This window comes from Sorex fumeus, unplaced genomic scaffold, assembly GCF_029834395.1.
Source record: "Sorex fumeus unplaced genomic scaffold, SorFum_2.1 ptg000093l, whole genome shotgun sequence".
Taxonomy (NCBI): domain Eukaryota; kingdom Metazoa; phylum Chordata; class Mammalia; order Eulipotyphla; family Soricidae; genus Sorex; species Sorex fumeus.
The window spans coordinates 5726608-5739593 of record NW_026606150.1 but is presented as its reverse complement, the minus strand read 5'-3'; the positions used below and the strand labels follow the sequence as shown (position 1 = coordinate 5739593).

The 12986-nt window shown below is 50.3% G+C and overlaps 1 protein-coding gene across 1 annotated transcript in view; it reads right to left on the bottom strand.

Moving 5' to 3' along the window:
• The window catches only part of TOP6BL (TOP6B like initiator of meiotic double strand breaks), a 98680-nt gene extending 87818 nt beyond the window's left edge, over positions 1–10862 (bottom strand). The window contains exons 1-3 of the mRNA XM_056131577.1: positions 10801–10862; positions 3815–4019; positions 1718–1859 (exon numbers count right to left, since the gene is read on the bottom strand). Of these exons, the coding sequence (XP_055987552.1) occupies positions 1718–1859; positions 3815–4019; positions 10801–10862 (409 nt within the window). The remainder of the gene's footprint in view (positions 1–1717; positions 1860–3814; positions 4020–10800) is intronic.
• Between the last annotated feature and the right edge of the window lie 2124 nt (positions 10863–12986).

The following is a 12986-nucleotide window of genomic DNA, read 5'->3' as shown; positions in this document are numbered from 1 at the left end:
AGTGGATGTGGAAGAGATCATTGTTTAAAAAGATAAAAACAAGGATCTTTGGCTGAGAACCAAAGTTTATTAAAAACAGATAGACTGGTGGGGGTGGGGGTTCAAAAGATGGCTCAGCAGCTAATATATGTGTTTTGTAAGTGTAAAGTTGATTTTGATTCCCGGTGCCTCTACATGTGCAAAGTGCAAGGTTGGCAGCTCTGATGACTGAAATTCTGAGAATGATTTCCAGCCAAATATGTGCAAGCACTGCAACTAAAGGGTGCAACTCTGGCAAACACCAGAACTCAAAAATATGTGTGAATGCTACAGTCAGGAACATGATACCTGGCAAGCATATCTGTGTGAGCACCACATCAAACCCCAGTAAGTATGCAACCAGAATGTATATAAGTACCACAACTAAGGAATGTAACCCTCAGTAACTGCATAAGCAAGCACTGCAACTAAAATAACATGGCCCTCACCTCAGGCTGAAAATGCGTACAGAATCAATTTCTAACCAAAATTTATTGAGGCTTAATTCTTCTGCTTCGAGTGAAATCAATCCTATTACCCTAGCCACAGTTGAGTGGATTGGGATAATGCACAAACTAACAAAACCATGTACAGACCATCATCACCCAAGCCACTCAGATCATGACTGGCAGGAACTCTGTCCTCTCACAATTGAGTTTGTGCAGAGTAACAGCAAACCAAGCTAACATGTGAGGATATTTACTACCAGAGAAGATGGGTCAGTCCAGTTCAGGTGAGGAAATGTCTGGTTGTATCTAATACACTACCCATTCTCAACCAGGGCCACCCCTGGCGACTCCGGTAAGGTGTATGGGACTTTATTTCAAGGTTTAAAAAATATACACACAGAGATACACACACACATAGACACACACAGACACACACCAAATACCCAAACAAAAAAGTTATCACTATAGAAGTTCAAGAAAAGAAACTGTAGGAAACCAATGCTTAGTGGTAGAATGCCTATCTGGCAAGCAGGAGGCCAATAAAGCCATGCACTGGCACCACCCCACAAGCCCAAGAAAAATCCCAGAGACTCTGTCTTTTAGGATTCTTAGCACACCATAATCAAGTATACTCAAGCACCACAACTAAAAAATCTGAGAATAAAACAATGGTGCAAGCCTCACAAATCAAGTGTGCCCCTAATCACAAAGACTAATAATTAAGGAAAAAGGGGAAATTTCTTAAATATTTTTAAAGAAAAGTAGCTGTTTGAAAGCCACTGAATGAATCAGCTTTCCCACAATTATACTGGCAAAGTGATCAAGAGCAGATGGGACATACATTTTTTCAAACTGCAAGTTAAGGTTATCACATTCATCATTTATCTTTCCTTTTTTTTTATTTTTGGCTCATTTCCAACTACCAGAGTCTAAATATAAAAGGAAGTAAACTTCAGTTTAATATAATTTTGCTGTGAAAGAGAATGTTAAAACTTAAGAGCAAGAGTGAGATTGTTTCTGAGAAATATTGAATTAAGCTAGTAAAAGAATCTGTAATCATCATTCTACCCACCTTTCCCGTATGACACATTAGTAAATCAATTACCAGTTGCTTATTACATCATCATATAAGCTTTTAAACTTTAGAACCCTGGAGAACATGATAAAGATCATAAACAAATGAAAATTTTAAATAAGCTATAACAAATTATGATAAAACAAAGATAGGGAATCATTTTTCCTTCACTTACTCGTTGTTACACAGTGAAGAGTATTTGTCTGGTGCTTAGAATTTAATGCTTTTATGGAAATCACTAGCTGTCTTTCCAGCAAGGCTCCCTTTGATACTCTTGCTGTTTCATACTTCCAGTGAATGATTAAATATTTCAAAATCTGAAAAGGGCATAATTCAAAGAAAACAAAATCTTCTTTAGAAATCATGGTAATAATAAATTTTTTAGTATAGTGAAATCAATAATTCAAGTTTCAAAAAAAGAGACATTCTTGCTTGTAAAATGTCAAATTTACATTTGCTGAGAACAAAGCACTAAGTCTAAATCGAACAACTGGGAGTGACACACAAGAGAAGTCAATGAAATTCAAGGCAATGCCCCAGAAGAGTGGAAATAGAGACAAAGAATTGCTTTATTCAAAGGGTAAGTTCATCTAGAAATAATAATTTGGAAATATCAAGTGGGAGTTTGTTTTTCTTGTTTCTTTTTTCGCTCTCCCAAATAAAAGTCAACAAGAAGATTATGACTAAGAATGGGACCTGGCTATGAATCATATTTACCTTTCTTTTTTTTTCTGCTTTTCTTTTTTGGGGAGGAGGTTACACCCAGCGATGCTCAGGCGTTACTCCTGGCTCCGCACTCAGACAGTGCTCAGGGGACCATATGGGATGCCAGGGATAGAACAGGAATCTGCTGCAAGGCAAAACGCCCTGCCCACTGTACTAACACCCCAGCCCCTTTCATAGGAGCAACATTTCTTAGGTTCAGAGTTAAGAGCACTGTCTAGAAGCAGATAGGTGCCTGGATCTGAGTAACTGACAAGACAAAGTCCAGCAAACATTTTGGGGGCCAATTCCTCAACCTCCCTGGATCTCAGCTTCCTGGTGTATGAAAACTGAGGACAAATCTACAACATAGGACACTTGGCCACAGATGAATGGAACAAATATTGTTGGAAAATTCTTAACACAGGGCCAGGCTTATAACAGTAAATGCTTAGTAGACACTGGCTATCACTCAGCACCAATACTGTATATGTATTTGACTTTTGTTGTTTGGGGGCCACACCCAGTGCTCAGGCCTTACTGGCTGGCTCTGTGCTCAGGGACGACTTCTGGCGTGATGGGGAATTGGGGTCCATATGTGGTGCTGGAGGTGGAACCCAGGTCGCACCACCCTCTGTACTATCACTTCTATCACTTGGTCCATCTTCCTTTTTTTTTTTTTTGAGTCAGTGAGATCTCAGTAAGGGGGGGGGGGGGGCGAGGGGGAGATTCTAATGTGACCAGGGCTTATGAGGACGATTTACAGACACTTCTCCCACCTAACATGCTCATTCGCGCATCCCAACTGCCCAGCTTGACCTTGGGATGAGGTCCAATCCCCTCAGCTCTTTTCTCCACAAGGAGGGAGCAGCCGAGACCAGATCACGGGCCTGTGAGTCAGAGCTCTGGGTCCTCTTTGCGCTCTGGTCACCTGTCAGATCGAGCCCGCCACTTTCCCGATGACCACAGAGAAGCCGGAGAGCCGGGGAGCCTGGGGGGAGAGGACCCTCAGGTGTTCCCGGGTGGCCTGGGGTCACGCCTGCTCTGGCCGGGACCCCCAGCAGCTCCTCCTCCACGAGAAGATGGCAGCGAGGGACACCTGCGTCACCTTCCCGCGCGGGGGTATCTAAGGTGGCCCGGGGTGCGCTGAGGGGGGGGGGGGTGGGCTGTAACTCCCCCAGACCTGACTCCACATTCTGCCCCCATCCGTTAGGGACCAACGCCCTCGGCCGGCTGTTGCCCGTTGCCCCTTCCGGTGTGCCCGCCAAGCGGGGTATTCTCGAGCCTCGGTCAACTCTGAGGCGGCCTGAGCCCGGCTGCCCCCCGGGGCTTCTCACATTGGGCCCCCGAGGGGCTTCTCCGCCCAGGGCGCCCCACCGGCTCGTCTCCTCACGGGCTGTCCCTCAGGCAGGCGAACGGTCGGTCCCTCCATCTTCTTCTTCCCGAACCTTCTTTCTCCACCTCAGGCCGCGCCAAAGGCCCTGGGACCCAGACTTCGCGGTCTCCCTCCCACCCCCAAGCCCAGCTCCTCGCGGTGCCCCTCTGTGAGTCCCTCCCTGTCCGCCATCACCTGGCACACAGCCATGGCCGTGCCCTCCATGGCTCGCGGCGGGCAGCGACGACGCCCGGTCACCTCGCGGCCCTCAGGGCTTCGCCGTCCGCCCGCGCGCGCACCCGCCGCCTCCGGGCTCCGCTTCCCGCCCGGGCGGCCGCCCCGCCCCCAGCCCCGCCCCCCGCGACCGCGCCTGCGCACTCCGCGGCCGCCCCGCCCGGGCCTGGCGAGCGGTGTGAAGGCGCCGCGTGCAGGTGGGCGGTGGGGCGGGCCCGGGTGTGGGGAGAGCCGGGGCGCTGGCCCCGGGCGAGCCGGAACACGACCCCGCCACGACTCCGCCTCCCTCCCAGGCGCGTTCCCACGGTCCCGCCGAGGAGCTGTCCTTAGCCCTTTGCAAACCGCTCTCCCTCGTGCCGGAGAAACTGCTGGCGCCGGGGACCCGGCTGCCCGAGCCGGCTGCCCCGAGTGCCCCAGGGCAACCTCTGGTTCCCAGGTTTAGCAGATCCAAAGGCAGGATGGGCAGTTAAACTTGAATTCCAGCGGAAAGAGCGAATTGGGGGGTGCAGGTGGAGGGGAGGGGGGGGGCCGAAGATATAGCAGAACCGGTAAGGCGCTTGCCTCGCAGGTTTGATCCTCAGCATCCCATATGGTCCCTGAGCACTTGCCAGGAATGTTCTCTAAGTGCAGAGCCAGCAGTAACCCGGAGCACCACCGGGTGTGGCCAAAAAAGAAGTGATCTTTCAAAAGCATATGCATATCCTGCGCAGTATTTAGGACAGATTCCGACAACCGATTCCATTCATCTGAAATTTAAAACTGGGTGTCCTATATTTTTTATGGCACCTGTCCCGACTACGTTCCCAGCCTAATTCCAGAGCCCCAGCCATGCAGACAGGACCTGGAAATGGGCCCTCCCCACATCTGAGAACCCTGGGTAGGAGTTGCTTTCACCGGTCCCAGCAGGCAGCAGCTCTGGGGGTTTTCAAGTGCGCTCCCAGCTGGAGGAAAGGTAGGCAGCCAGACTCCAGATGTGGGCCCCAGGATGGCTGGGGAGCAGCTGGTGAGAACAGCGTGAACCCAAACTGATGATCAGGCAATTTGCTCCTCCAGCAGCCGACAAAAAGGAAACTGATGAAAGAAATTCCTTGCCTGGCAAAGAGTTGCCCAAGGAGAAAGGTGGGACAGGGTGTTGGCTGTGATCCTTCAGGCAAAATTCTTCCGCCCTGGCTTCAAGAAACCAGGGTTGGACAATCAGCCAGAGAGCTGGCTGGGTGCCTGACCAGGACCCAGCCTGGAAGCCACTCCAAAGGATACATCCACGGAGGCTTGACTCAAAGCCTCTGTCTGTGGTTCCTGCCAGTTTCTGCTGACCGCACTGCCCATCCTGGTGCTGGTAGAAAGGACTGTTGGAGAAGTGGCTCTGCTTTCTGGAAAACTCAACATAATACCACCTCAAACCTCCTAAGAGAGCTGGCCTTTGATGCATCCTTGGGACTTGATCTCCTTTCATTCTCTTTCTCAGGGGTTCCCTTTAGCGGAGTTTCCACAGGCTTGTCCAAGCCTTTAATGAGTGCATGCGTGCGGTCAGGGAGCTGAACTCTTGGCCTCGGTTGTGTTCATCCCCCTCCCCCCCCCCCCCCCCCGGCGTCTTGTGAGGTCGTTGTTATCTTCCCTATTTGATGGAGAGACACCCAGGTTTGGAGATGCTCTTTCAACTGTGTCTCAAGGAGCGTGCTGGCTCCACAGAAACTGCCCCACCTTGAGAATGGCATTGGGAAACAGGGTGGAGGAAGGTTGCCAGAGTGGAAGCACTGTAGCTAAGCTGGTCACCCTGGCTGCCAGCCCTTGTCCTTGGGATGAACCTTAAGGATGAAGAAGATGCAAGGAAAAACCCCGCCTCCAATTCGAGGCAAGGGAGCTCAGGGCACCACCAGCATCCCTAAGGGATGGATGGAGAAGGGAGGCAGGAGCTTTGTCAGGGAGCCTGACATCAGGCCTTCCCGAGGGTGCCCCCTGGGGAAGACAGGGTTGATGCAGGCTTGGCATCTGTGATCATCACTGTATACTCCGCCGTCTGCTCGGATATGTACATATCCACGAGGTGGAAATGGTCTCCACCTTTTCATCTGAGCCCCCTCCTCCTCTGAATGTGAAGCATTGTTAGCATTGTTTTATAAATAATCAAGAGGAGGTCCCAAGAAGAGGTTGTACAATCATTGGTTTGTCACGATCTATAACCAAAAAGCTTCATGCAGAGGTGAGGGCTCCCAAGCAGTGCTCAGGGGTTCCCAGGGCCATACCCAGCAGTACTCAGTCAACCCGGCTGGATAGTTCAAAGCTCAGGCCCAGCATGATCATGGGGTCACCAGGGCCACACCAGGTCGTGCTCAGGGAATAGAACTTGGGGACTCGGCCAGAGCAATAATACAGCAGTTGGGGTGCTTGCCTTGAATACGAAAGACACAGATTTGAGCCCTGGCACTGCATATGTGCCCCTGAGCTTGCCAGGAGTTATCCCTGAGTGCAGGGCCCAGAGTAAGCCCTGAGCACTATCAGGTGTGGTCCAAAACAAAAAGCAAACGAGAAAAACTCAGGGCTTCACAGATTCAAGACATGTGCTCCAGCTCTTGAAGCCATTTTCCCAAAACCCTGAAACAAAAATCACTTAACTTCTCATTCCACTCCCCTGCGGCTCCCCCGTTCCATCCCTCATCCAGCTTTGTGTGCTGGCATCTTGGAGTTCTGTGGTGTGAGAACAGAAGCATAGAACTCAGATACCCTCATCTCCCACACACCGAGACTTTAACTTAGACGAGCCGGCACTCCCTGCTGTCAGTGTGTGCCCCCACCCCGCGGGGGGTCTCTTAACTCCACAGGGAACCGCCAAAATATCCTAACAGTGTTCTACTCAGACTCCCATCTTCAGAGCCATATCAAAGGGTAGAATTGCAGCGGACTGTTGAGGTTATGGATGACCTCGAACAGAGGACGCCACCTGAGATCTGAAGAGAGGAAGTGACAAAAACCAAGCTGAGGGTCACTTTTGTCACCCAGGCCAAGGTGCCTGTGGAGGCTCCTCTGCATCTTTCCAGCCCTGGGGCCCAGGGTCTTATCAGTGGTGACTTCTGGGCCAGAGTCCTCAGACCATCTCCTCAGTGGCCTATTGACCGGCATGCCTTCCCTCGCCCCCCTCAGAGGCTGGTGCTCCTGTCCTCTGTGGAAGAGTCCCTTCAGGTCCAGAAGAGATGCCCCCGGAAGAGCACCCCGCTGCTTCTGACCCACACACCAGGGCCGAGTGGAAGCGGACATGGAGTAGCAACGTTTCAGGAATGTTTGCGCAATGTCCCTTTTGAATGTGTCGGCCTGGTAAAACATCATTCCTAGACTCTTCTTAGACCCGACCTTGTTCTCAGGCTCCCCTGGCGAGAGCCCTGGAGAGGCAAACAGGCCCTGGGAACGTGACTGGAAAGTATCACTCAGGTTTTCCCTCTCCAACCAGACTCAACCCATCCGGGGCGCACCTGCCCATCCCCCAACTCCTCCTCGACACCTGTTCAGAAAAGCTGTTCCCCTGCCAGCAAGAGAAAAGGGTTAACTGCTTCTCCTGGGTTCCCGAGCCAAGTCTGTCCCCGCCACCAGCTCCCATAACCGGGTTTCCTGAAATGGAACAGGTCCCCGGTGCTCCTCCACTAATCACATCCTTGGAAACGGGGCCAGGGAGCTCAGATTAGCTCATCCCTTCACCTTCTTGAGGCCCTTCTCCACCTGGAGCGCAGAATCTGGGGCAGTGGCAAAACTCAGACCCTCTGCTCTGCTCTGGGGTCACGCAGGGAGAGACTTGCTGGGGCTGGGACAGGTTATGGGGGCCCTGAAGGCAGAGGGGTGCTGATTTTTGTGCCAATTCCGGGATCCCTTAGCATTCATTCGTTCTTCCTCACTCTTAGGCTTATGGGTCAAGGAGAGATTCTCCCCACTGGACCCCCAAATCTTGTATCTGAGGAATCTTTTTCTTCATCACCCTCATTCCCCGGGTCCTTCCTCTCCTTCAAATAACTGACCATGACGCGGGGCAGGTTCTGATTCTTCTTGGCTGACTCTCATCCTTTGCACAGTCTCTGGGTTCTCTTCCACTGGCAGCAGAGACCGAGGCCAGCCCCAGAGAGTTCATTCCTTTCCTGTTGGGGTTCAGTTTCTCTGCCCCCCCCACCAGGTCACAAATCAAATCAGTCTCCCAAAGTACTTTTGTTGTCTGTAATTGGCTTTTTGCCTTCTGCTTGGACAGGGCTGCACCGGGTTACACGCTGCTGTCCCTGGGAAGGCCACAGGAACCTTGGGAGTAGAAGGGGCCATGTAACCTGGCCACACGGGGCCAAATAAACCAGTTGATCCAAAGGTCAGATGGTCAACTTTAGCTGAAAGGCAAGTCAGCGGGCGGGACAAACATTCTTCCTCTAGGAAGCCTATTAAAGGGATACTGGCTCCACAGGTTCACTCTTTGTATGATTACAGGCCTCTGAATTCTGCGCTGGGAACGTTGTGTACAAAGGTTTTAAAAGCAAACTCCAGTGAACTAAGTTTCCGCTGACCTCTGAGCCAGATTTAATTTTTATTGTAACTGGAATGAACTTTCAAGTTGCCCTTTTCTTGGAGGGGGGGTTGAGGGGGAGCACACCAGTGGTGCGGTGCTCATGGATTACTCTTGGCTCTGTGCGCAGGGATCCTTCCTAGCAGTGCTTAGGGAACCATACGCGATGCCAGGGATTGAACCAAGATCCACCCCTGTGCTCTCTCTCTCCAGTCTGGTCATGCCAATCTCTGATGCTTTTAGCAGTTGAAAAGAGGCTGTGTGATCAAGAATCTCAAGGGTTGGGGGCGGGGGGAGAAGGGGTTCAGTCAGAGCAACAGTCCAGCAGGTAAGGCATTTACCTTGTACATGGCCGACCCGGGCTCAATACTCGGCAGCCCATATCACCCCCTGAGCACTGCCAGGAATGAGCCCAGGGCACTATGTAGCCCAAAAAACAAAAATAAAAGGGTCAGGATGTCTGAATTCTTTGCCCACTTTACCACTTACTTGAGGTGTTATGTTCTAGTTTTCCACAACTAAAATAGGAAAACTCTCCCAGGAATATAATTAAAATAACATCTGTGAAACCATTTGAGAGCTTTAGAATCTTGAAATTAGAGGAAATCTTAGAAGTAATTTAATCTAATATTTCCCAACCAGAGAGGCTATATTTTTTTTCCAATTTATTTCCTTGATCTCACCACCCCCCTCCCCCTTAACCAGCCTCTCTCTCTATCTCCTTCTTCCACTTCCTCCTGACCCCCAGTGTAGGGAACTAACCCAGCTGGCATAGTGACATGTGTTTATGTGTGGGATGCACTGCCCTAGTTCACCTCCCGATGACCTGCAATAGTCATTCCAATAATTTACTCAATTGATACCCACCTTTGACTTCAATGCTGAGAACTTCATCACTTCAGAGCCCAGCAATCACCTGGTAGGGTTTTTCACTGTGTTGAACCGAATTTTCCCCTCCCCACCCCCAACTGTCTCTTCCACCCCTTCATCTCAGCTCTGTCCTTTGAAACCCCAGGGAATTCATCTAATTCCTTTCTAAAGGGGAGTGCAGACACCCTGGATTGCTACTGCTTTCTGTTGTTGTTGTTGGCTTTTTTTTTTTTTTTTTTTGCTTTTTGGGTCACACCCAGCAATGCGCAGGTGTTATTCCTGGCTCATGCACTCAGGAATTACTCCTGGCAGTGCTCAGGGGACCATATGGGATGCTGGGAATCAATCTCGGGTTGACTGCGTGCAAGGCAAACACCCTACCCGCTGTGCTATCACTCCAGACCCCTGTTGTTGGCTTTTTGGGTCTCATTCCACAATGCTCAGGAGTTACTCCTGGCTCTGCACCCAGGAATTACTCTTCGCAATGCTCAAGGGGACCATATGGGATGCTGGGAATCAATCTCGGGTTGACTGCGTGCAAGGCAAACACCCTACCCGCTGTGCTATCACTCCAGACCCCTGTTGTTGGCTTTTTGGGTCTCATTCCACAATGCTCAGGAGTTACTCCTGGCTCTGCACCCAGGAATTACTCTTCGCAATGCTCAAGGGGACCATATGGGATGCCAGGGGTCAAACTCAGGTTGGCTGCTTGTAAGGCAAACGCCCTCCCCGCTGTACTATCACTGAGGCCGTGGGATTGCTATTGTAAACTTGTCACAGAGCTTTAAAACTCAGTCTAAAGTTTGCACTGCAGAGGTCCTGGGATTTGCATGCTAAACGTTGCACACTTGGATGCGAGTCAAATGCTTTTAGGCATATGGGGAATTTGATTATTGAAAAGAAATCCTGTTTCTCGGTTCTTTCATAAACTAAAGAGTTCATTTCTACAGGAAAACTCACCACCTCCAGTTAACCATTCAAGAAGCAAATCTAGATTTTTGTACCTTTGCATTTTACTTAAGGCAAGATTTGCCTTCGTATGAAACAAGTAAAGATAATGATACTGGCAACAGCTAAGATATGCGATGCCCTGATCTGGCACAGGCATCTTGCTCCTGATATGCATTCTTGAATTTCTCACCCCACTCTCAATTTGAATTAGCCCCCCCCCACCCCCTGTGGAAACCAAGGGTTAAAGAAGTTAAATCACTTGTCCAAGGTCACTCAGTTAGAAGGTAGCGGTCAGAATTCTAACAGGTCATGTGACTCTGAGTCTTGTGTCTTAACTACCAGGAAGTTCCAGCTGCCAACATGAGTTGGAATGGCTTATCGCCAGCTGTGTTCCCCAGCACCAATGAAAGAGGTTACTCACAACATAGAAAGTGACCTCAAACTTCTAGTACGTTAAGGGTAGATGTGAAACATTTCTTCTACAGCATCTGGCACTGTGAGTTTTTCAGGAACCCCAAAACTTTGCCTCAGCTATTAATATGAAATAGATCCTGACAAACCATCGCAGATGCACCGGAAGTCTCGGCAGAATGCTCACCAAGGGCTGGTGTGCTCCAGGTACGCCTGGCCTAAACTGCTTAGAGGCAAGATGCCATTCATGACTGCCAGGTAAAATATTCCATGTTGAGATCCGGGACTGATCACAGCCTGCTCCAAGATGGGTTAGGATTATTCAAATGGGTTTTAGGAGCTGGAGCAATAGTCAGAGGGTTGAGTGCTTGCCTGAAACAAGGTTGATGCAGGTTTGATTCCCGGCACCACATAGGGTCCCCTAAGGAGCTAGAAATAAGTCCTGAGCACTGCCAGGTATGACCCAAAAACAAAGCGGGGGGGGGGGGGAATCAAGTGGGTTTTTAGGTCCTATTTTTTTTTTTTGCTTTTTGGGTCACACCCAGCGATGCACAGGGGTTACTCCTGGCTCTGCACTCAGGAGTCACTCCTGGCGGTGTTCAGGGGACCCTATGGGATGCTGGGAATCGAATCTGGGTCGGCCGTGTGCAAGGCAAACGCCCTACCCACTGTGCTATCTCTCCAGCCCCTAGGTCCTATTTTTTAAAATTTATTTATTTATTTATTTATTTTTAGGCCCCGTTTTTAATGGGGTTTAGGTTTGCCAGTTAAAAATAGCTTGGGGAGGACAGTCCATAAATAAGTGTTATTTTGAATCCAAAGTGGACAGAGATAAATGGATGTTTGACTTCCATGTCTTCGCTCAAGTCCCAGTTTCTTCCATTCAGTCTCCAACAGCTGGTACCCACAGCAGTGATCAGCTTAGGCTACATCCCTGGTGGCCCAGCACCCCAGACTTCTCTTCCTGGAGCTGGAGCTGGAGGGCGGACTCTGCTCTTCGTGCTCCAGCTCTTCCCACAGCACCGTGTGACTTGGACTTGTACAGACTCAGCTGAAGACCTCAGCTTTCAAATCAATCTTTCCCACTCCTGTCCAGAGCTGGAATTATTCCTACCCCCCAACCCACCATGGCCGCCAGAAATCAAGTGAGTCCTTGGAACGCTCTGTGACTCCCTGCTTTGTAAACTTGGCTTGTGCAATAGGCTTGCATATGAATTCAAGACACATTGTCAAGGGCCACAGCAACAGTGCAGTGAGTAAGACATCGGCCTTGCACATGGCTGACCCAGGTTTGATCCCTGGCACTGGATATGGTCCCCGAGCCCCAGGAGGAGTGATTCCCTGCTTGCAGAGCCAGAGGTAAGGCCTGAGCACCACCAGGTGTGACCTACAAACAAAAAACAGACACATTGTCAAGTGAGAAAATCATGTCCTTTATTTCTCAACCTAGTGGTCCATTAGTTCCCAGTTATCTTACTGGCAGAAAAATCAGAATCTTCAGCAATTCAATCGTCTCAAGCATTTTTTTTTTTGACTGGGGAATTGGGGCCACACCTGGTGGTGCTCAGGGCCTATTCTCTGGTCCTGAGCTCAGGAGTGACCCCTGGAACTTCACAGGAGGACAAATGTGGTGCTGGGGATTCAAACCAGGGTCGCAACAAGGTAAGTGCCTTTGCTTGGGCTCCCATCTCTGCACTCTCTCTCTCTCTGGGGCCTCATCTCAAAGTCTGAATTCAATTTCTCAGGATCCTCCTGCCAGTCCCCAACTCATGAGGCTCTCGTGGGGGCTCACGTATCTTTCTGAAATCAGGGAAGATGGTGAAGGTCAAGAGTCATTCTGAGGGGGTATGGTGCCGCCAGCCGGTCAATCTGTACCTATGAGGTGAGTGCATCAGCAGCCTAATGGCGCCTTCAGACTTCCAGATACCCCAAAATTGTTGCTGTGCCTTTGGCCAGACCCCAAAGACTTGGCACAAAGTTACCAAGAAAGTAAATGGCCAAAAGTTAGGTATGTGGAAAACACACCCACAATCTCCGGCTCAGCTATATAATTGGAGGCAAGGCCTCTCTGGCCAACCCAGGTGGAAATAGGTTTCATGCCGTGGCCTGTTTCCCCCGGCGGCCCAATGACCACCATCCTTCAGAGGCCACAGGGCCCCCAGTGACGAGACACACAGGGCCTCACGGGATGGGGGTGGAGCTGGTCCTGTCCTCCTCACCCCAACGAGACCCCAAGTCATAGCCCACAAACGGCCTCTCTGGCTCCTTATCAAGCTGCTTGACGGCCTTGATCCCAGAGACTCAGAAACAAATCTTGAAACCCAGCGGCTTTTGGCAGAAATGTGTCCGGACCCCGCAGTAGGTTACTGTCGC